Source organism: Schistocerca gregaria, chromosome 4, assembly GCF_023897955.1.
Source record: "Schistocerca gregaria isolate iqSchGreg1 chromosome 4, iqSchGreg1.2, whole genome shotgun sequence".
Taxonomy (NCBI): Eukaryota; Metazoa; Arthropoda; class Insecta; order Orthoptera; family Acrididae; genus Schistocerca; species Schistocerca gregaria.
In genome coordinates this window covers 522,152,620-522,178,927 of record NC_064923.1, presented here as the reverse complement: position 1 = coordinate 522,178,927, position 26,308 = coordinate 522,152,620, and the positions used below count along the sequence as shown (strand labels likewise).

The following is a 26,308-nucleotide window of genomic DNA, read 5'->3' as shown; positions in this document are numbered from 1 at the left end:
TTGTTACCAATTCCCCAAGGTTGTAGTTTCATGGGACACATACCCATCAAAATAGTTAGCCTGACTGTAAATGTGGCACTGAAGGCTCCATAACATCATAACAGGATTCACTTCTGTACTTTTCTCACTGTAGTGGCGGGTCTGACCAGTCGTATGCTGACACTATAGCCCACATTTGCACAGTATGATAACATTCATGGTAGAAATTGAGCCTCCTTTGACCACTTACTAATAATTTTGTTCATTATAAAATTCCTTTTCCCTCCCGAAAATTCTGTATGGGCACTGAATGTCCAGTGTTCATCCAGGTCACAAACATAAACACCTTTTGATGGTATGCTTTTGAATTATCTTCTGATTTGATCAACAGAGTCCTAGCAAGCCTTCCTTTAACATATGTATTGATTTTTGTGGTACTGTCTTGGGTCACAACTGTGAGCATCAGTCATGTATGATTCCAAATTTTGCAACAATTATTTCCTAGGGAGTCTTAACTGCTGGTGTGCATTAGAAGTAACAAGTAAACAGCATATGCTGCAAGTCCTAACAACTCCTGTTTTGTAATCTGTCCAGAAATAATTCTAAGTTATCATTCCACAGTTCAGAACTGCAAACAAAGCTCTGAGGGAGTCCTTTCATAACATGTTTGGTAACTGTTGATGTGGGATCAGAAAGTGTCACATATTGGTCTCTTGCTGCAAGCTGACTGCCATAAGTGTATGGCAGTCAGCTTGCAGCTATAAGACAATTATACAACAATTTTCATACAACTTCAGAAAGTGAGATTTCCTAAAGAAGACTATAGTGATTCTAAATTAATTATCATTTTTGTAATTTAAGTTCCAACATTATAAAACTTTATCATTAATCTAAATCATTTTAAGGTCTACTTTACATATGCTTTATTTCACTTTATGTAATTTTGTCAGTATTTTGAAGTGATTTTAGTGTAATTTTCCAGGTATTTTATGTTACAAAAATCTGGGCCCAGCAGTTACAGATCCTTTTTCATATTATCTTTAGGGCAATTGCACTCAATGTCACCCCCAACCCCCTGTGGGCACCTCTGACCAGCAAGTCACTGGTAGTCATAACACTTGACAATGTTTAAGGAGTGTATTGAAAAATGCTTGTGTAATTTTAGTCACTTGACATGGCTGGAAACCCAAGATATTTTTTTTCAGTATTACTGATATGAACTCTGCATTCTTATATTTCTTCTGTGCATGTTTTTCAGTTGAGCCATCTTGAGCAGACACCACCATTTTCATGTAGTGACTTTTCACAAATCTCAGCAACTCCATTACTCTTATGTTTCAGTCCTAAATTTCTGACTGCTGAAGTTTGTATCATCAATTTGTCACACCATGTTACACACCTCCTATGAGATACTATTCAGTTTCTATGGTGTTTGGCCCACTGAAGACATGCATCTTTTTGTATTGTTATGAGTAATGACCTTTTGTGAGGTAGCTGACTCAAAATGTTCAATGCATGTAGCTCCCTTGCCGTAAATTGATTGTGATGGACTTGCATTCACTGACAACTGAAACTGATTGTTACTGACAAGGCAGGAAACTTGTTCCCATTCCCTGTCCATTAATATATTTTTACAACTACTTTTCTTACACCAAGTTCCATGGCTGTGAGCAGTACACCATTACTTATACATACGTTGGGCAGTGTACCAATAAATCACGCAACTTAATTCATGGTGTAATCATGGGAAAGCCTGTATGGAAGGTCATTTTGCTACCTATCCTTGTCAGCCAGTCTAACCACACTGATTATTTCATACAGGCAAGATTCACACACACACACACACACACACACCAATTAACTGCTATGACTAAAATCAGTGGTGGATGGTCGCATCTGACCTCCTGGTAACATTTTTCTACCACCTATAGGACTGTAAAGTTTCTAGTTTGTCATTCTATGAGAGTGACTAATGTTTTGTGTCTGTTGGTTCATCATGGACTAGGGACTTCAGCTGGTTAAGTAATTGTCAATGTTAATGAAATTCACCAACAACCATGTAATTTAAGATGTTCAAAATAAAATAAAATAACATTTTAAGTTACAAGGCTGTTGGTGAATTCCACTGACATTGACAATATTTTGTCTTGCGAGCTTATTTTGATGGTGGACATTCTTAAATGTAGGCATCTGGTTGACACCACCACATAAACCCTAATCTGTCTTAATTCTTTTCACCAACCACATCCTGAATCATAAGTGTTTCACCTCTGAAGGCCAAATCTACAAACAAATCAGTTTAATTGCTATGGGTTCATGGATTGCACCATGCTATGTTAAATTGTTCCTAGGACTTGTATTGAAATACTTCCTATACACCCAATAACTCTAACCACTTATGTAGTTTGGATGCACGGATTTTGTCTTCATGATCAGGCTTCAAACCTCTGATTTCTTGTCCTTAACATTTCAGATCAGCTTCACCTTGTCCTTCACAATTAACTGACTTACCATACTAGATGTTTGTCTCCAGTATCAGATGGCTGCATTAAAAACGCTGTTCGTATCAGATGCTAACTAGTTAACTACCATTAGTACCTCCATTTCAATAGAAACCCAATATACTGTATTATAAATTCCCTAACTTGCAGACTCAATACGGTAATAAAATTGATCATGGTGATGTAAATGTACTAACCAATCTTAGATCACATGAAGTGAATGATACCACACTTAAGACAAAAAAAAAACACTACCACTTAGCTATGTTTAAATGTCAATGCTTATAAATACTTAATGTAATTAGAATGATAATCATGGACTTCTCGAAAAAGATAGACCATTACTTGTACTTTATTTATGAAATGCACGTTCCAAAGATAGTTTTGAATAATTAGATCAATATAGAGAATAATTTCTTTGCTACATGTTGTTAGAGGTAAATCCATGTTCTTTTCTGCAGTTGGTTGTACTAGTTCGAACTATGAGGATGGAGAACGAGTTGTGTGTGTTTTATTGATTCATACTGTGAAGTGAAATGACAGAAAATATATGTGTAATTCTGCAGAAAGTACACCAGAATTCATATTATTATTTAAACATCAACATGATCATCCTCTAGATGATTACAGAAAGATAAATCACAGAATGGAAATGCACAATCAGCCATCAATACATAACAAAGAAGAGCAACAAAAAGATGAATATAACTGTTATTAACATAGCTGGTTATTTAAATTCAACTGTCCCTGTTGCTCACTGCAGTGTGCTACTATCTCAGTGTGGAAACTGCTTTGAAAATTTGATCACCTGCCCTAGTTACTAAGTTACTCCAAACATTAATAAACCAACTTTGGGAACTAAGACGGTGGGCATGGTCAGAACACTCACAGACATAGCATCCATAAGGGGAACAAGAGTTTAGTGAAATCAGATAATGATCTTTCTAGATACCTTACAAACAAAGGATTTCCAATGGAGGTAGCCCAGAAACAGATTAAGAGTTCATAACTGAAGCAACACCCACACTCTTTTTCTAAATACGCAAGTTTCCGTGTAATCTAGTACCCATGCCCAAGTCCCACCAAATGCTTCACCAAATTTAGTTGAGTTACTGCAGCTCAAAGAAAAGATGGTTCTATGGAAACTAACCTTGTCAAAAGTGTTTGTGATAAAAACAACCTTTATCAAATGACAAAAGCTTTTCATTTGTGAAGATTGGGGACACTGTGACTTGAATGTTTGTTGTCACCTTTCTAGTAACTCTTGAGGTCTGTTAGCCTAGTCCTTGCATGTGTTGTGTTTCAGTAGCTGAGGTTCTGTAAATAATTCTGAAGATAGAGTCCAGTTGTGTAAAAAACCAAAATGTCAAGAAAGAAAGAAAAATGCGATAAAAAATATGAAGCTAATGAAAGAGGAACATGTAAACCATGTTGGCAGTAATGTTCTTATGAAACACTTTGGAGAGGACAGCAATAAACAACAGTTTTAATTCTTTCCTTCTCTCTCTGTCTAAATTTTTCGCTCAGGAAAGTATGTAGGTGAAGCGATATATGCACATTGGTTGCATGTGCAATGGATTGTGAAGCTTTCAGCCAACAACTGCTCAACAATGGGAACAAAAAATTTTATATCATGAATTCAGAAGATTTAAAGACATAGCCTTATCACAGCTGTTTATTATAACAATTAAGGCAGTTGAAAATAGTGCTTAGAGAGGGTGCAAGTCGAGATGATGGCGCAAGTTCATTGTTAGGTACTACTTCTGCTCATGGCATACTTTTATTATGAAGTCTGGGTTATTGGTGATGCTATAGCAACAGAGCTACCTGTGTCTAGAGAGACTGGTGCTTGTAGAGAATGATACATACACCCCTGGTGTAAATTGTCTTTAATTTTTTTTAAAAATTCATTGCCAACATTATATGATGACATTTAACACATGTAAGATAGGGAATATTAATGTCTTAATATTTGGTCTATGACTTTGAGTATTGTAATGACTCAATAAGAAGCACTTAAATCTGATCTTATGAGCAGTAGAGTATTGACAATTTATGACATGTATTATGTGAGTAATGCTGTTATGTTATATATGCACTGCTGTAATATATTTTTTGGAAAATTTTGCTAAGGGAAGAAGAGCATTTGAAGATGGTGCTGATAGTCTTGCAACTGATTACTAGTATACAATTTAAAAAATTAAAAATCATCCTTGCCACTAGAGACTAATTTATTTATAACTGCAAAAGGTATTTCTGACTTCTGACTTTTCACTTTTCATGTAATCTCTCGAAATCAACAATGCAAACAACAGTTCTCCACAGGATATGAGGATATAAAAAAAACAAAAAACAGGCATCATGAAGTTTCTCAGGCATTCACAGGCCTTGTTGAATATCACATATCCTTATTTACACCAAGAGTTCCAAGAGTTTTTCAACAAATAAAAATCCATCTGAAAGGTATCAACCAGAAGAAAATACACAAAGATTTTATGGGCAAATATTATATTAATGTGCCCTATGAACTCTGTTGGGATATTCTTGTGTGATACTTCTCTACCTGTGACACACTGGGGAAGAATATTACTGCTATTAGCAGTAGTGATAAGCCAGATTAAGTGTGAAAAAAGAAGTTTGCTTAAGAAATGTGGAAAACTTTTAAGATGTAAAAACACACTTCAAGCAAACTGCTCAGTAGGGCTTACTGATAGTTGTATCTCTAGATTAAGTGCTCCGTACACATCAGCTAACAAGTAATGTTATATTTTATGTGACATGTCTTCTTATTTCCAGCTAAATTGTCTGACAAGAATAGCCTGTATCAGTGAGAAATGTAGTTTGATAAACCGTTTCTTGTAGCTGGCCTGAAAGGTAAATTAAGCCTGTAACATAATAATGGTTTAGATATTCCTTGGAAGCAATATTATGAACTCTCCAAGTATTACTTTGGTGAGCACTGCATACATCACCAACAGAAATTAGTTTATAAAATGTGATCTCAATGGCGATTTCAAAATTTGTTATGTCATTCTCCTGACTATGATGATATTTCTAGGGCAGAATTAAATCTTGTACTAACTTGACAGATCTACTCTTATGCAACTTTATAACCAGTCAGTGACTTACTTCCCACATCCTGAGAGACTGATATATGCTGCAGTAAGACCCATCTACAAATCTGCAACTAAAGACCACCTCTGAGAACAGATTCATTTTATGCTTTTCAGACTTTTCAAAAGCTATTGGGGGTGTAGTTGGAATACTTATTCAGTTTTGTGTGTAGGACTTGTCAGCTACCTCTGTGTTTAGTTTTCATCCAGGATTCTCTAAAGGAATAACAAAATGTGAGCTCACTAATGACATCCCATGGAGCTAAATAGCAAAAATTATGCTAATGGTGAATTCCATAACCACAGAATTCTGCTTGCTAGCCAAAAATATTATGGCACTTGTTAAGATGTTGCTAGTTGTGACCTATATAGGAAGTTTTTTCTCTGTATTCTTTCTTGCTTTTCTCGTAGTTATACATGAATTTCTAGTGATATAGCATAGTGTTTATTTTGTTATACAGGGTGTTTATAAATGAATATCAGGGTTTCAATGCTTTATAATATTTGTTACATTAAACTTACAGTTCTAAATGATATCTCAAATGAAACAGCAACTCAAACAGTTTTACCAAGAACCTTATAAATGTTCATTGTGAGCACCATTTGTCACACACCACACATCAAGTCTATAGCCAAGTTCTTCCCAAACATTGATAAGTTTGTCTTCAGTGATTGTAGCAACAGCTGTTTCAATTCAGTTTCTTAAATCAGGGAGGTCTGCTGGTAGTGGAGGCAGATGCACACCATCCTTGATGAAGGAAAAAATTGCATGGCGTTAGGTCGGGTGAACGTGGAGGCCATGCAAAGCAAGCCCAGTCATTGGGCCTCTTGTGGCCTATCCAGCGCTTGGGTACAGTGAAGTTCAACCAGTCGCATACTTTGCTATTATTTAAAAACAAAGATTCCAAGACTTACCAAGCGGGAAAGCGCCGGTAGACAGGCACAATAAAATAACACACAAACACACACATACACAAAAAATATGTCTTTATATATGTCTGCTTGTGTCTGTGCATGTATGGATGGATATGTGTGTGTGTGTGTGTGTGCGCGCGCGAGTATATACCTATCCTTTTTCCCCCTAAGGTAAGTCTTTCCGCTCCCGGATTGGAATGACTCCTTACCCTCTCCCTTAAAACCCACATCCTTTCATCTTTCCTTTTCCTTCCCTCTTTCCTGGCGAAGCAGCCGCCGGTTGCGAAAGCTCGAAATTTTGTGTTTGTGTGTTATTTTATTGTGCCTGTCTACCGGCGCTTTCCCGCTTGGTAAGTCTTGGAATCTTTGTTTTTAATATATTTTTCCCATGTGGAAGTTTCTTTCTATTTTATTTGCTATTATTTAACATTTATAAGGTTCTTGGTAAAATTGTTTGAGTTGCTCTTTCATTTGACATGCCATTAATAACTGTAAGTTTCATATAATAAATATTATAAAGGGTTAAAACCCTGATATTAATTTATAAACACCCTGTATAATGTAATGGGTAATTGTTTGTTGTAAAAACAGTAATAAACAACTGATATTATTTCCCTTTTGGACATTAATAATTAGGTTTTCTTGTCTATTGAATATGTCCTTGCCACAGTGATAACACTGGAAGACCACTGAAGTTAACGCCGTTGGGTTGGGCTAGTGCTTGGGTGGGTGACCATCCAGTCTGCCGAGCACTGTTGGCAAATGGGGTGCACTCAGCCCTTGTGAGGCAAACTGAGGAGCTACCAGATGAGAAGTAGCAGCTCCTGTCTTGTAAACTGACATACAGCCAGGAGGGCAGTATGCTCCCACATGCCCCTCCATATCTGCATTAAGTAATGCCTGTGGGCTGTGGATGACATGGCAGCCAGTTGGTACTGTTGGGCCTTCCAAGGCCTGTTTGGATGGTGTTTAGTTTAGTTGTCTATTGAATATGTAAAATATTTTGATTTGTCATTTATTGCATTAATTTGATTGGAATCACTTAGTGAAGTTAAATGTGTACTGAGATATTGTACAAGCAGAGTGAGAGCAATCAGAATATTGATTGTGAGAGTCAAACAGTGTGAGAAGAATGGGTGGCACTCTTGTTCGTAGTGAGAAGGCGGAAGGAGGTTAAAGAGTGCTGATTGTATGGCATCATGAAACAGTCAGTGTGAATGACACTGATTAATGATGAGATACATTTCTGTTTTTTTCCTGTAATGGAATGTAAAAACATTTAAAGTAAACAGAGAAGTTGGACTGTGTAAAACTGCCAAATGAACTTGTCATTTAACTATGACAGTTAGTTCTGGAAAGAACTGTGTGCACTCTGACTGTGCTGTGTGTATTTTAAATACTTTATAACTTCCCTGCATATTCAGGCTGTCACTGACTACCATGTGCATGAATCATTAATTGTGCCACAGGCATATAGAGACTGCTTATGAAGAGTGTGCATGTTACTGCCAACATTGGACAGTTGTGGTCATGTTACTCAAGTGTTAAATGAACAGACTGTAATTCTGTGATCAAAATATCTTTAAAATCCTCTATTTAACTGTGTTACTTCAGACTTGTGCATGGGAGACATTATAAATTATCATGCAAAGCAGAATATTGGTGACAACTGTAACAAAGTCCAACTATACAGTGGCCTATAATATGCCACTGATGAAATTGTCGCCATGTGGAAAGTAAAATTCCACATGAGATAATTCATTTGCAGCATCTACACTCGACAGAGCTTATTCCAACACGACATCTGCAATGATAAGCTACTGAAAACATTACACCTCACTGCTTGCATCATAACAGATAAGGATTGCTGCCTTAGGTCTAGCCAAAGACTAAAACATATATTAAAATTGTAAATTTTCTATTTGGAACTTGTTCAAAGAAACTAATCTTTAATTTGCTTCTTATTTAAAATAAATGTCATGATAGCAATATTTTGTTATTAATGTAGAAATTGTTGACCTCAGTGTACTTGTTTCCAGACATACGTCTATTTATTTCATTCATAATTTTGGTGCAGCTGCCACTGCCTACTATTTAAAGTGTCTTTTGGTGAGTGTGAAATGTGTGCACCAAAATTTCTGTGAGTGAATTTAATTTGCATTTATTTAGGCATTGTATTTGTTTGAATTGTGGAATTCAGCATTAAGCTCAATGCAACATCCAGTGACAGCAGAGCTGCTTACACCCGATTTGTGCAATAAATGCAGATGTGAGTAATCACAATAACAAGTGTTAGACTGAGCACTGCACCATAATTATTACATAAATCCCTCCCTGCTCCACAATTCCTACAATACAATGCAACCAACCACAAACAAAAATGATTTTTTATCATTAAGGCACCATAACATCACTGCATCATGACTATAGTGCTTGAAAGTTGCTTTCATTACAGTATAACAGTCAGTTTTTTTCTGTTGGTATTAGCTTTTAGAAATAAAGTAGTTTAATAAGTAATTATGAAGACTGATGTTAGCAATCAGTTCAGTTTCAGTTTCAAATTCATCTCAATAAACACTACTTCAAATTTTAACTCTGCAGATTCCTATAGCTCTGCTACTAATAAGACATAATTATAGTTGATGGTCTTCTAATCAACCATGCAACAAATATATGGAATGTGATTAGCTGCACATCAAAATTATTTGAAGAGTTCTTTATTGGAAAATGCTTAGCACAAACATTTTGAGTTAACTACCTTAAATGTAAGTGATTAGTACTCACATATCAAGGAAACTACACTGTAAGTGAAGCTCAGAATTACAAATCTCATCATCTCCACAGTCAGAAAATGGCAGTTTGAGAGTATCAGACAGTTTTGATGTTTTCCAGTTCACTATTGAACAATTTCTGCAAAATGTATCAATGCCTGTGAAAAAATTGAACATAAATAAACTGCTTTCTCTAAAAATATGTTATTTATCTTTATCAGTAGTCAATTATTTGTCAATATTACCATGAAATAATTACCTATTATTAGATCAATTTTTTATAATCTCTATTTGATTTGAATCTACTACAGATGCTGATGTGTCAACATAGCTGAGTAGAAGGAATTGTTGGTAAATAGATATGAATGTTTTTGAGAAAAAGAAATCCAAATTCTTTTTCCTGAATTAAACAACAAACAAAAAACTCTGAACTTTAAGGAAAGACTGAAAGAAAAAATTAAATTATATTTATAATTATGATTGATCAGAGAGAATAATAACAATAATAAGCTTACATTGCAGAGGTTTCTCAAACAGAAAGAACATACTTGTGTCTTAGATGGATTTGGTTTAAGCTGGTGAGCACTGTAATACCTTGACAATTTATCAAGAACATTAGTGGAGGTGTTTTCCACTAATTGAAAGTGTGTGCTCTGTGGGGCAAAAGCATATCATCAGAATACAAGAAACTCCTGGTGTTAGAAGCCAACGATTGATCATTTGTATAGAATTTGTGTGTGTGTGTGTGTGTGTGTGTGTGTGTGTGTGTGTGTGTGTGTGTGTGTGTGTGGATGGGTGGGTTTGGAGGGGGGAGGAGAGGACAGAGGAGAAAGGATCAAGAGAAAATAAAAGAATAAAATTAAGCACCCACAAGGATGGAGAAAACAAAATAAAAGTTCTTGGGTTGAAGAGAGTATATAATTTTGTTTTCGGGGATTTTCAAATATGAGTCAAGTTTATGAAGAACTTGGTAATACGAAGCATCTCTTCAGTCTAATGTTGCATCCCCTCTGGTCTGGATGCATGCTCTGATTCAGTTTGGAATGGTGCCATAAAGCCATTGTATTTTCTCCTGAGGCAAGCTGGTCCACAACTGCTGTAACTGATGTTTGATATCCTGGATACTGGCACTGGGATGGAGTTTATGCCTGAGCTGGTAGTGAGTTCTTGTGACACATGTTCTATAGTGGAAAGATCTGGGGATCTTTCTGACAGTTTGAAAACCTCAACATCATGCAGACAGCTCATAGAAACATGTGCTATATCTGTATGAGTTTTTTCCTTTTGAAAATTGGCACTGTTATTAGTGTGGGATGGCACAGAATGTTGCAGAGACGTTATTACTTTTTCTTTGAGGGCAGCTGCAGATATGAAGGGGTTATAATGTGTTGGGGCACAATGTGGTGGTCCTTCCTTAAGTGGTGGTTAGACATGCTTAAATACACTACCATGCCAGGTGACAAAACTAAACAACAACAACTCTAATGCATTCTGATGGCTATTCCACCTGTCACAGAGAATTGTAGTTTTAATCATTTACTTATATGCTGATAGTGTGTACTTGTCTGAAGATAAGTTGTCATCCAGTCATGTCTTCTGGGAGCTTCACTTTTTTTGTTGAGATAATGTATATAGAACAGGACTGAGGATAGTACACATCCTTGAGGGCAACTGTTCTTCTGTAACTTCCATCAGCTGTGATGTCCTTGAAAATCAATGTGCAACAATTTATTCTGCAGTGTAAAGGAAAGGAACTGGTTAGGCTGACGTCCACAGTCACGTTGTGGAGTGTAGAAAACAGTAGCCAATGTGTGATGGTGTCAAACATTGCTGATAAGTCACCTGATGAACTTTGAAACCAACTTCTCTTAACAGCATGTGATTCCAGAATTTTCCAGTTACCTGCATGAAGTCCAACGTCCTGAGGTATAATTAGGGGCTCAATTACAGGCAGAAGGTGATTTAAGATCAAGGGAAGAAAATAACTTTATGACTAAAGAGTTTTCAGAAGGAAACTGTTTGTAGAATATGTAAATGAAATAAACTAAAAGTTTAGAAGCTGGATGAATGCTTCTCAGCCTTGGAAAATCAAATAAGTAGAGGTAGACAACGCACAGAAAAATGGCTGATGAGAACACTAAAAGAGAACTTAAAGAACAAGTAAATATTTTTCTCACTATGTGAGAGAAAGCATGTCAAGGAACAATAAATTTTCAGGATGTATGGAAAATGTGGAAGATCAGTCACAAAAGATAAATTATCCTAATGGTAAGGAATATTGGAGAAAAAGACAAAGGTCATTCAAGACCAATAATTGAAAGAGATAATGGGGCAGTATATGGGAGCTTTCACTTAAAGGCTGAGAGAAATCTTGCCTCTAATGCTAGAGATTGTTGGAAGAGTTTTGCATGGAAAGTGGGAGTCATTTAGCTAATGATATTCCTCAATTTAAACCAGTAGGTGACCTCATAATACTTTTGAGAACATTTGAAAATGCATTACCCTTCCTTTGGATAGTAAAAAGAAAGTCATATATTTTATTGGCCACATAGAGATAGATTCATTTCGGTAGCATGTATTACATTGGAATGAATTTAGCAAAGAGTGTCAAGAAGAGTAACAGTTACAAGGCAGTCAGTCAAAAGTGTCCCTAGAGATGTTAGATCCACAGTACTACCTAAGTTGTGTGAATTTTTTTGATGACTAATTAGTGAATGACATTTAATGAAGGTGTACTGATTAGTATTATGTTCATACATGTAAAGGAATAAATGATAAACCATGAATGGTTTTCACTCCCAGTTACTTAAAACAGCTGGATATTTCAACTGGAGCTAGGGAAGATGAGTGAGTACTGTAACATTAGATAGTGATGAGATTTAACAAGGATGGGAAATTTACTGAAAAGAAACTGATGCCAAATGAAAATTCAAACATAGCTATAATATGGGAATAAAAGAAACAACAATAAAAGAATCATTGTGTGCAAGGTCACCAGTTTGATGAAAATAACCACAACACTATTGCAGTGCCAGTATTTAAAATATGGGAAATGAACAGGGTACATGGAAGAAGTTCTATTAAACATACTAATGAATGTAATATAAAGACCCAAATTAATAGGATTAGTGAGTGTGGAAAAGCAATATTTTCTGACGGAAGAATTACTGTATGAGAGTTCTACCTCCAGGGAATAATGTAATGTTAAGCAGATAATAAAGGGAATACCCAAGATCAGTTATTGTGATCGGTTCTCAGTTTTGGTTATAGATAACTTGATACCAGTGTCTGAGTTTAATTTGTACATATCAGCACTGAAGATGATCACTATGTGATCAAAAATTCATTCTGCTATCAATAAAAGATCAATGTTGTGGCCAATGCTGACCTTCCTTTTAATTTTAATATCCAAGATCATTTTCTTAATCCATTTCTTGATTCTGGCATAGACATCATTGTAATACATTGGAGTTTATAAGAGTGAAGGGGAAAGCTTTTCTACTGGCCACAGTGTTTATTCTCAATTTCCCCATAATTCTGAAGTATTCGACCACTCTAGTATGTCTCATTTGAACAAGATGGTACTCCTCACAGACCAGCCTTTGTAAAAGACATAAATTGTTCTAAGGTTGTTAAAACTGGAAACAACCTGGAAATCTTATTACAATAGAGATCAGGGATATTAATTTATAAACAAATCAATTAACATACACTCCTGGAAATGGAAAAAAGAACACATTGACACCGGTGTGTCAGACCCACCATACTTGCTCTGGACACTGCGAGAGGGCTGTACAAGCAATGAAGACATGCACGGCACAGCGGACGCACCAGGAACCGCGGTGTTGGCCGTAGAATGGCACTAGCTGCGCAGCATTTGTGCACTGCCGCTGTCAGTGTCAGCCAGTTTGCCGTGGCATACGGAGCTCTATCGCAGTCTTTAACACTGGTAGCATGCCGTGACAGTGTGGACGTGAACCGTATGTGCAGTTGACGGACTTTGAGCGAGGGCGTATAGTGGGCATGCGGGAGGCCGGGTGGATGTACCGCCAAATTGCTCAACACGTGGGGCGTGAGGTCTCCACAGTACATCGATGTTGTTGCCAGTGGTCGGCGGAAGGTGCACGTGCCCGTCGACCTGGGACCGGACCGCAGCGATGCAAGGATGCACGCCAAGACCGTAGGATCCTACGCAGTGCCGTAGGGGACCGCACCGCCACTTCCCAGCAAATTAGGGACACTGTTGCTCCTGGGGTATCGGCGTGGACCATTCGCAACCGTCTTCATGAAGCTGGGCTATGGTCCCGCACACCGTTAGGCTGTCTTCCGCTCACGCCCCAACATCGTGCAGCCCGCCTCCAGTGCTGTCGCGACAGGCGTGAATGGAGGGATGAATGGAGACGTGTCGTCTTCAGCGATGAGAGTCACTTCTGCCTTGGTGCCAATGATAGTCGTATGCGTGTTTGGCGCCGTGCAGGTTAGCGCCACAATCAGGACTGCATACGACCAAGGCACACAGGGCCAACACCCGGCATCATGGTGTAGGGAGCGATCTCCTACACTGGCCGTACACCTCTGGTGATTGTCGAGGGGACACTGAATAGTGCACGGTACATCCAAACCCTCATCAAACCCATCGTTCTACCATTCCTAGACCGGCAAGGGAACTTGCTGTTCCAACAGGACAATCCCGTGCCACCCAACGTGCTCTAGAAGGTGTAAGTCAACTACCCTGGCCAGCAAGATCTCCGGATCTGTCCCCCATTGAGCATGTTTGGGACTGGATGAAGCGTTGTCTCACGCGGTCTGCATGTCCAGCACGAACGCTGGTTCAACTGGGGCGCCAGGTGGAAATGGCATGGCAAGCCGTTCCACAGGACTACATCCAGCATCTCTACGATCGTCTCCATGGGAGAATAGCAGCCTGCATTGCTGCGAAATGTGGATACACACTGTACTAGTGCCGACATTGTGCATGCTCTGTTGCCTGTGTCTATGTGCCTGTGGTTCTGTCAGTGTGATGTATCTGACCCCAGGAATGTGTCAATAAAGTTTCTCCTTCCTGGGACAATGAATTCACGGTGTTCATATTTCAATTTCCAGGAGTGTATTATAACTCAACAAATCAGGTAATGTATTATAACCCATAACAAAACTGTCCCTACGCAGAATTCCAATAAAAAATAACAGAAAAATGTTGCTACTTACAGACACTTTACTTTACTATGAGGTACTACTTCCTTCATTTCTGAGTTACTTTCTTTATACTCTAGTCACAAAGGAAAAATACTGGAAGAATTGCCATATAATGATCTATTTGGCTAAGCAGGAAGTTATATTTACATTTTATGCACTAGCTTTCGTGTCACAAGAACTCACAACAACTAACAACTCAGCTTTATCAAGCTACTGTCAGTAAAAGTCTTTCAAAAGATGTAAAAGCCCCTTCCCTGTTATTGAAACCTAGAATAAGCATGGAGCTCAAAACAACATAAAAATAGGACAAAGCTTAATGTTCTACAGTTGGCAGCATTACCATAATGCTTGATGCAGTTTGCTTTTCTCTAATGCACATCTTCATCTATTCTACAGTATACAACCCTTCCACTTTTCAGTCATGAAATCTCGCACCATTACTGATTTATGGTGCACTGCCTTTATTTTTTTATAAGACTTTTTCATTTGGGTGGAAGAACTATATAATTTCATTTACCCCACCTTGAAATTCATTCTGCACTTTTTGAAGATGAGATAAGCTCCATGGTGTTACAGTTTCAGGAAATTTTACATATAAATACCTGAGTGTAACAATGTTTAGGGATATGAAATGGTATGATCACATAGGCTTAGTCATTTCTAAGGTGGGTGTCAAGCTTCTGTACATTACTTTGTTGGTTAATTTGGTAGAGTGGCCAGACAGCGAGGTCATCGGTCCCATCAGGTTAGGGAAGGTTGGGGAAGGAAGTCAGCCATGCCCATTCAAAGGAACCATCCCAGCATTTGCCTGAAGTGAATCACAGAAAACCTAAATCATGATGCCTGGATGTGGGTTTCAACTGTCATCCTCCCAAATGCAAGTTAAGTATGCTGACCACTGTAACTTTTTGTCATCTGCATTGTCAGATAGGGAGATAAGCCATCTGTTACATTAAAATATATGGATTAAAACCCTATGTCAAGATCATAAAAATGTTATTATTGATAACTTGTGTCAGCTCATTGATGAGCCATCTTCAGCCTTTACGTACAGAAAATTGCATACAAGAGGTGAACAATAGGAAAGCATATTTAATAACTGATCTTTCATTACATGATACAGATATATAAAATTACTATTTTGTTCAGTGTGTATCAGCCACCAAGCATTAGAACATTGTCTAAATCTGTTGAGCTCAATTGCTCATATTAAACTGAAGGATCATAGGACAACTGCATATTGGGAAATATATTAGATCATGAAAAAATAAAGACATAAAAAGTATGTCCGGTAAGTGGTATCAGACTATTACTTTAATAAAGCAAAGGTTATCATTTTTAAAAGTTGGCCATTTACCATATATATTAAAGGGCAACATTCCATGTGGGAAAAATGTATCTAAAAACAAAGATTCTGTAACTTACAAAATGAAAGTGTTGGTACGTTGATAGAGGCAATAACAAACACCAACACACACAAAAATTTCAAGCTTTTGCAACCCACGGTTGCTTCATGAGGAAAAAGGGAAGGAGAGGGAAAGACACACACACACACACATACACACATATCCATTCGCACATATACAGACACGAATAGATATATGTCAAAGTCTGCTTTTATCTGTATATGTGCGGATGGATATTTGTGTGTGTGCGAGTGTATACCTGTCCCTTTTCCCCATATTGTTATTCTCTATCAACATACCAATGCTTTTGTTTGGTAAATTACAGCATCTTAGTATATATATCCATTGTTCATATTTCCACACTGGTGTGTTAATACAAAGTGGTTGATAGCAGTAGCAGTTATGTACTCCATGTGTGGATGTAAACAATACAGATCATTTGTAACACAAGTTACAGAAACAAGGAAGTACCTGTACTATGACTGTCAGAGAACTAGCTGATATGTAGAATCGTGGTTACATGAAAATACTAATTTCCAGATGGCACTACCAACCACCTACTTTTATGAAATCATGACTCTATAATAAGAGAAAGAATGCCAATTTAACAAAAATTTCTACTCCATTTACATTTTATAAGAGCAAGAAACTGTATTCCATTACACTAAATCTGTAGTAAACAACATATCAAACATTACTCTTCATGAAGAGAAACAAAACCACAAAATACTGAATGAGGTGGAATATGGTGCAAAGTCACAATTGTTCAGTATGGTACGGACATACATTAATCCTTGTTCAATAGATCATGAATACAACATTTCATAGTGTTGCTGAATGTGTCACTTTAACATAAGTTTTCTTTACATACAATAATTAATTAATTATTTTTTTACAGTTACTACTTCATATTTTTTGATTCAGGAAAGTATGATAGAACATCATTCTGGAAACATCCCACAGGCTGTGGCTAAGCCATGTCTCCGCAATATGCTTTCTTCCAGGAGTTCTGGTTCTGCAAGGTTCGCAGGAGAGCTTCTGTGAAGTCTGGGAGGTAGGAGATGAGATACTGGCAGAATTAAAGCTATGAGGATGGGGTATGAGTCATGCTTGGGTAGCTCAGATGATAGAGCACTTGCCCGTGAAAGGCAAAGGTCCCGAGTTCGAGTCTCAGTCTGGCACACAGTTTTAGTCTGGCAGGAAGTTTAAAACAACAGTATAACTGTAATATTGAACATTAAATTGAGGTAATACTGTAACACAAGGTATTTGTGCCAAATACAACCAGTGTTATATGTGTCTGTGATTAGAAATCAGTAAATAAATGGATAAAACATAAAGTAAGTACAACTGAGCCATTAGATGTTACATGAAAGCAGGATGCAAAAATAAAAATTAATTAATGTAATTATAGTATGTTATGCCTAAGTGTTTGCTATGGGCTATAGCATCAACTGATGACACACACACAAGGCATATCAAGGTACAAGTAGACTGATGGTCAATAAGCAATATTTTGTTTCTTTTGTAATACATGTTAGTGCAGTCACCCATATTCCAAGAACAAGATGCAGAAGATGTAGAAATATATATATAATCCAAATGTAGCTTACGATCTCGATGTTACATACATAATGATATACTCAATAAGGAGCAAACAACTGAAAGTTACATAAAGTTATAATCTGAAGTCTAAGTTTCGAGTGCAAACAGCAGTTATATGGCTGCTACTGAAAAACCAATAAATAATAAGAATAACTACATAATTATCGAACAAATGAAAGGATGGCTGACATAGTGTTTAGTGTAACTGGGATTGTAAAACAGTTAAGATACTTAGACACCAGAAAGGCATCTGGCCCAGATGGTATCCCTGTAAGGTTTTATGTTGACTGTGCTACAAATATAGCCCCATCCTTATCCATCGTCTATCAGAGATCATTGGAAAGGTGAAAGTTCCATGGGACTGGAAGAAGGCCCAGGTCATAGCAATCTATAAAAAGGGTAGAAAATTGGATGCACATAATTACCGGCCAATTTCACTGACATTGATTTGTTGTAGAATAATTGAACATATTTTGTGTTCAGACATGACCTTTCTAGCACTGAGAAGCTAATCTCCAGAAACCAGCATGGTTTTAGGAAACAGCGGTCATGTGAGTCACAGCTGGCCCTCTTTGTGTGTGATATACAACAGGCTCTAGATACTGGCTCCCAGGTTGATGCCATATTTCTCAATTTTTGAAAGGCGTTCAACTCAGGTCCGCACTGTCACTTGCTACAAAAAATGTGTGCTTACAGTTTATCCAGTGACATATGCGGTTGGATAGAAAGTTTTCTAACAGACAGGGAGCAGTACGTCATCCTGAATGGGGTAAATTCAGCAGAAACAAGAGTAACTTCAGGTGTGCCCCAGGGCAGTGTAACAGGTCCTCTTCTTTTTATGATTTACATAAATGATCTGGTTGATGGTATTGACAGCAACCTCAGAGTGTTTGCTGATATGTTGTAGTCTACAAGAAAGTAGTATTACACAGAAGTTGTGAACAAATCAAAGAGGATTTGCAGAAAATAAATGCATGGTGTAATGACTGGCAGTTATCTCTCAATAATAGTAAGTGTAATCTACTGTGTATAACAATGTGAAAATCCCCATTAATCTAGGGGTATAAAATAAATGATCAGTCTTTGGAAGTGGTAAGATCAGTCAAGTATCTGGGTGTGACTATTCGAACTGATCTCAAATGGAATGATCAGATTACACAAATAACATGTAAGGCAAACTCTACATTGCGGTTTATTGGTATAATCCTGAAGTGAGCAGGCCTTCAACAAAGGAAATAGCTTACAATATGTTAGTTCATCCAGTCTTACAGTATTGTTCGTCTGATTGGGATCCTTACCCGTTGGGTCTGATTCAAGAAATTGAGAACGTCCAAAGAAGAGCGATAAGATTCATGACTGGTACATTTAGCCATCATGAGAGCATTACAAATCTCGTAGAAAGTTTGAAGTAGGACACACTTGCAGATAGACGATGTGCTAAACATAAGGGGCTCCTCACTAAATTCTGAAATCCAATCTTCACCAAAGATGTAGAGCATATATTATTATCACCAACTTTCAAATCACATAATGATCATCATTCAAAGATAAGGGAAATAAGAGCTCATACTGAGGCGTTTAGACAGTCATTTTTCCCTTGTGTGATTCGCGAGTGGAAAGAAAGAGGGGAGAGAGGGGGGCGGGGGGGGGGGGGGGGCAGGGGGGCAGGGGAGTGGGGAGGCAGTGGGGGTGGAAGGCTGGGGGCTCCGGGTGGGGGGGATATGACTTTGACACGAATTGTGCTTTCCGCCACACACCGCTTGGTGTCTAGTGGAGTATATATGTAGATGTAGATGTAGAATTGAAATCGTTGAATGTTAATTACAATCATAAGCAGCCTTATGGCTCTGTATTTGATACACAATTAGATACCAACTAATCATATGTGTAGGACTGAATGAGTAGGAAAATGTTACAAAGGTCAGTTGAAACAGTACAAAATTTTAGGATACAACAAAGCATGAACAGTACCACTGATCAAGAAACAGTGTATGCAGTGTAACCCAAGACCTATGCACCATATAGAACCAACATTATATGTGGCTATAATTGCAAATGAGTGACTAAATGGATAAAATCTAAAGTATTACAAATGAGCCTTTAGATGTTACATTAAATCAGATGACAAAAGTCTAAATTCTTTAATATAATCGTAGTACCTTATACCACAGTATTTGCTCTCGAATATATTATGTAACTATCAGCTCTTCTTATATTATACGTAAAATCTTTTGGTTACCTTACTCAATATGTTATTATGTATGTAATATGTAAACCTAAAGCTACATATATATTTCTACATCTTAGTCTTGGTCTTCAAATATGATTGATTTCACTAACATGTATTATAAAATAAAGAAATTATTGCTTATTGATCAACAGTCAACTTGTATTTTGACATATGTTGTCTGTGTTATCAATTGGTGCAATATTCCATAGCAAATACTTAGGCATAACGTACTATTTTGATATTTGCGACCTGCATTTATGTTAGATGTAGAGGCTCAGTTGCTCTTACTTTATGTTTTATGCTTTTATTTACTGGTTTGTAATTATAGTCACACATAATGATGGTTGTATTCTGCACTTAGACCTCATGTTCAATATCATGGATATACTGGTTTTAGATCATTGACACTGTTCATATTTCTCTGTATTCAAAATTTTATACTGGACAATTGTGACTTTGTGTTATTTTTCTTCTCACTCAGTATTTTACAGATTTCTATTACATAATGAACATGCATTGCTATAGATTTAGTAAAATGAAACATAGTATCTTGCACCTTATAAAAGATAAATTTTTCTTATATTGTCATTCTTTCTCTTATTATAGTCTCATGATGTCAAATTAGTTGGGTGGTAGCACCATCTGGCAGTTAATGTTTTCGTGTAGGCATGACACTACAATCAGCCAGTTCTCTGCAGCCACAGTACAGGCACTTCCTTGTTCCTGTAGTTAGCATTGTGAATGATATGTCTTGTTTACATTCATATACTGATTATGTAATTCAGTAGGGCAGTACCTGTATTTGACAGTGTCTGTATAGTTTGATGCAAATTTCAAAAGAAGCATTGCATAAATCTATACAGACACTGTAAAATACAGAAAATGCCCTACTGACAGGTAAGATAATGTCTCTCCCTGTGCAGTAATCACACAAATTGTGTGTGAGCACAATGAGAAATAGACACTATGACATATGGAAGTTTTGTTCAGACTCAGAGGTGTATCTGGATGGCCATTGCATTTAAGGTGAGAACTTGCACAAAGCACGAAATCCTGGTTCAAGTCCTGATCGACTACAAATTTTCTTACTTTACCAGTAAATCATATAGCTATTGTATATTCATGTGTGCAATTACCAAATGCATTTCATAATTATGTAACTGTTATCCCTGTCAGTCACTTTGTATTAACACACAAGTGTGGCACAATATGAACACCAGATCTATATATAGTAAATGGTCAATATTATAAAAATGGCAACATTTTACTTTAGGTTAGATAATAGTTTGGCACTACTTACCAAATATACTTTTGCATGTCTTTATTTCTGATATGATCTAATATAGTATTTTCCAGTATGCAAGCTATGATCCTTCAGTTTAATAGGGGTGATTCAGATAAAACAGATTAAGACAAAGTGGAATGCCTGGTAGCTTATTCACATTCATTAAAATAATAAGTTTATATTGGTTTTATCAAATAATGGAAGTTCAGTTATTAAATTATCTTATTATTGTTCACCTCCCTCTTATATGGAATTTTCTATGTTTTAGATCTGAAGATGGCTCATCAATGAGCTGAACTAGTTATCAGTAAGGATGTTTTTGTGATCTTGACCAAGAATTTTTAGTGTACATATTTCTGTACATTAGTAAGATACTGGGAAAATGTAGTCTACCTGCACAGGAGACCATTAACATATTACTTTGTATTCCATCTTAGAATGTTGCTCAAGCATGTGGGTTCAATCCCAGATACGACAAACAGTCTATAGTAAATGTATATAAGGAAGAACAGTATGAATGTTCACAGATTTGTTTGACTCTTGGAAGAGAGTCATGAAAATGTTAAAAAACAGAATTGGCAGATAATTGCAGATAGGTACAAATTCTGACAAGAACCAGTTTACAAAATTATAAGATCCAGTATTAAGTGAAGAATTTAAAGATATTCTTTAGCCTGTAGGGATTGTGAAGACAAGACTGGACTAATTGCACCTAGTTCAGAGGTAATTAAGCAGGCATTCTTCCTGTGCTCCAGACACAATTGGAATGGCAGAAAACCCTGATCTATGGTGCCATCCTGAGTATCCTCTGCCATGCACTTCACTTAAAATATCTACTCAGAATTTTGTATTTGTGGGGATCCACAGCCTCCAGATGCTCAATAAATGTAAAGGTGTCACTCTAGTGTGGATCCTTTCGTAAAAGGATGAAACATGGCTACTTTTTACTTGTGATTAAAAGTGATTTGAAAATGTGCTTCACAATGACACTTACTCAAAATTAGCTGATCACGCAATTTAATAAACATCACATTACAGCCTATTATGGACCATGTTTACATTTATTAATTATCTTCATAGAGGTAGAAAAAATTCTGGCACATTGATTTATGATACTGTAAATTACTCTTTATTATAAATGACAATGCTTGATGATTAGTGTATATGTTTTTCTGATGTCCTGCTAAAAGGTACCAGAAGAGTTTGAAACTTCATATCTCATTGAAAGCTCCTTCCTCAGTTACTGTAAATCATGTTACTTAAAATTACCTCTGACTGTGACTGTGAAACTGTAATGTTTGTCTTTGTTATTCAACAAATCCTGAGAAATCTCACAGTCTATTCAGAAATCCCATGCACCAGTAATCACTATAAATACTTCCTTGAAAGTAGTACTTTCTGTGTTGTGTGCTCTTTGATCTTACGAAAGGCCCCCTGTTCCTCTCGAACCCAGTAAAATTTGACATTTTTCATTAACAGTTTAGTAAATGATCATTTGTTAGCCTTTACCCAGTAGGAATCTGTTATATAAAATCTGACCATATCCAAGAATGATTTGAATTGTTTGTGGTGTTGAGGTGATAGACATTGTGTGATCACTTTCAATTCTGGAATGAAATTTTCACTCTACAGCAGAATGTGTGCTGATATTGATTACTGGTAAAACTGTGTGACAGGCCAAGAGTCGAACGCAGGACCTCTGCCTTTTGCGAGCAAGTGCTCTACCAACAGAGCTACCCAAGCACGAGTCACGCCTTGTCCTCACAGCTTTAATTCTGCCAGGACCTCATCTCCTACCTTCCAAACTTCACAGAAGCTCTCCTGCAAACCTTGCAGAACTAGCACTCCTAGAAGAAAGGATATTGTGGAGACATGGCTTAGCCACAGCTTGGGGGATGTTTCTAGAATGAAATTTTCACTCTACAGTGGAGTGTGTGCTGATATGAAACTTCACTTCTAATTCTATTTGCATCAGACCATATGCATCGTTTGTCAATAACATGTCCTGGAATTGTTATTTATTTTCTTCTAAATGGAAATTTCTGCAGTTTCACTGTTATGTAATTATCCTGGAACATTTCTGGGACTCTTTGTAATAAACATTTGTGTTCTTCCGAAATTCATTAATTACCACAATGTCATTGATATAAAATACTAAATCACAGTGCTGCTCTTTACCGGTAGCCAACTCTAGAACCTGTATAAATACAGAGACTGATACAATTAAGCCAAATGGGAGTACTAGAAGTTGATAAGATTTTCCTTCAAGGATAAAGGCAGTCCATTTCATTAAATCAGGATGTACCAGAACTTGTTAGTATCCATTCATTTAATTCATGCCACTGGTGTATTTAGCATTCTGTAATGAACATAAAATTTTTTTCATAGGCAATTCTGGTCTCTTAACTCTTCTATTACCTGGTTAAGCACTTGAACTCCTAATACTACATACACTTGACCTTCTGTTTTATATACTTCACAGATTTCCTATAGGCACTTTGTGGCATCTCAGTAATACTTGAATTTAATATTTCTGTTATCTCTGCTTAGTCTGCTTCTCCAGTGTTTTTAGAATGATATAAGGTGCTTGATTAAGGCATATTTCACACTTTATTTTGAATTTACATTCGTATTCTGCATAATCATTGGATACCCTCATCCTCACTAAAGGTGAATCTCTCTTATCCCAGGGTCTGGGTAACCCACTCTTCCTCTTTTATCTTCCCCAATCTAATCCTATCTCCTACCCCAAAGAGAAACTGTTAGTTCCAAAATCTAGGAAGTATATTACTTTTATGTTAGGCAACAGTGTTACAAATTTTTTACTTCTGAGATTAAGTTCTAGCTCATCATTTATTATGAACAAGTAAAATTGTCTTCAAATGAATATGCAAAACAGATGGTCCCAATTATACCAAATAGGAGTTATGTAAGTGAAATACCTATAACTGACTGGATGAAGGGTTGCATGACTTGTGAACAATGCCTTGGATTACAAAAACCTCAAAAGGCTAGATTACAGAGTTACAACTTTCAATATAGCAAATGTTGCATTGGAGTCCTGCTACCCTTGTGTGAAAGCCAGTGTCTTTTAGTTACATACTATTTATGTATACCATCAGATGTTAGCTGTGGAATTATTTTCTGGGGATCAAATGCACAAAACATGAACATAATTTTCATACTACAGAAAAGGACCATAAGAATAATAACCATAGACAGTATTCATGCTCATTGCAAAGATCTGTTCAAGACACTGGGTTTTTAACTGCACCATATGAATCCATCCACAAGGCTGTTGTACACATCAGAAATAAAATGATCATGGGATAAGATGTAGATTAAACTTACATTTACCAAGAAAGAAAAACATAGTGCGTGAAACAACATTTTCTATCAAAGAGTGCAACCATACAATAATAATAATAGGAGATTAAAGAAATTACCAAAACAAATGTATTTCAAAAGTGTCTGTTAATCCAGACATTCTATACACTGGAGGATTACTTAGAGAATGCAGAGTAGAGGTTAAAAAGATAACACAAATACCAATAACAATAACAAAACATTCCACATAACAATTTTGCACTGTATTTTTTTCTTCTTTTTTTCTTTTACTCCAAAAGCAAAGCAATGTCTAATTCTAACAGTTTGTCTTCTTTCTGAGCTCAACATCTTACTCACTATAGATGGATTTTTAATTTAAAAGAAATTCTTATCTTACAAAAGATTACCCACAGTCCTACACAAGCTCAATGTAGACCTCTTTTCACGAAATTAGGAATACCTACTTCACCATCACTCTATATATTTAAATGTTTAATCTTATTCTAAGCAAAGCTAAGCAGTCTCCACATGAATGCTGACTACCACAACTATAATACAAGGAACAGGAATGGCCTCCACATAAAACACATGAAAAAAGCGCTAACTCAGAAGCTTGTAAGTTCTACACAGCATTGTCTCAGTACATTAAGGACTTGCAGGATGATGTAAATTTTAAATTAGAATTTAGAACATTTTTAATTGATAAATGTTGCTATTCAGTAGATGAATATTTTCAAGATCAAGAAAATGATTTTATAAATTAATCTGCAATATTGTAATGCAGTTGTGTGATAAATCCTGTGAGAAGTTTCTATCTTTGTTTGCTTCAGTCTATTCTATACTAATTTACTACCTATATTAGTTTATATTCTCAATGTACTTATAACCAGGAAATAAGTTATTACACACCGTTCAAGTCCAAAGAATTGTAAATATATTGGTATATGTACATTTCATATTTTTAATTTCTATTTATGACAAGTTCAGTCATTTGTACAATAACATGGGTGCTAAATAAATAAAATAAAATAAAATAGTATAAATAAAAATGCTGACTCAGCTTTTCAGGCTTCCAAGGGGAAAGTTAAAGCAAACAAAATGGTTCTGACACGTGCAATATTATGTGCTGTGCTGTGAAACAATATGGGTATGGTGTGTGTAGTGTGTGCAGTAACAAAGTGGGAAATTAATGATCAGTGTAGCATAGTCTTTTATCACTATTAAATAATTCATTTGTAAAACAATATTGTACACTAGGGGTAAACTGAATGGTGTAGCACTATTTTCAACAGAGTGACCTTATGTTTAGGAGGGTGGATGCTCCAATCTTCATCCAGCCATGCTGATTTACATTTTCCATGTTTTCTCAAAATTATTTGAAGCAAATGCTAGGATGCTTCCCACTATGATGATTTCATAGGAGACTGAATATACAACCTCTGTGAAAATGGTTCTTGTGTCTGTGTATGTGTGGATGGATATGTGTTTGTGTGCAAGTGTATACCAGAAACTTTTTTCCTCTTAAGGTAAGTCTTTCCGCTCCTGGGATTGGAATGACTCCTTTTCCTCTCCCTTAAAACCCACATCCTTTCGTCTTACCCTCTCCTTCCCTCTTTCCTGAAGAAGCAACCATTGGTTGCGAAAGCTAGAAATTTGTGTGTATGTTTGTGTTTGTTTGTGTATCTATCGACCTGCCAGCGCTTTTGTTTGGTAAGTCACATCAACTTTGTAAACAAAGATTCAAAGACTTACCAAGTGGGAAAGTGCCGGTAGACAGGCACAATAAATAAAACACGCAAACACACACACAGAATTTCTAGCTTTCGCAACCGACGGTTCCTTCTTCAGGAAAGAGGGAAGGGGAGGGAAAGACGAAAGGATGTGGGTTTTAAGGGAGAGGGTAAGGAGTCATTCCAATTCCGGGAGCGGAAAGACTTACCTTAGGGGGAAAAAAGGACAGGTGTACACTCGCACACACAC

The 26,308-nt window shown here is 36.7% G+C and overlaps 1 protein-coding gene across 1 annotated transcript in view; it reads right to left on the bottom strand.

Annotated features, from left to right (window-relative positions):
• Positions 1-26,308, bottom strand: part of LOC126268030 (integrin alpha-4-like) — a 568,589-nt gene that overhangs the window by 184,429 nt on the left and 357,852 nt on the right. Inside the window, exon 15 of the mRNA XM_049973452.1 lies at positions 9,293-9,437. Coding sequence (XP_049829409.1) covers positions 9,293-9,437 — 145 coding nt within the window. The remainder of the gene's footprint in view (positions 1-9,292; positions 9,438-26,308) is intronic.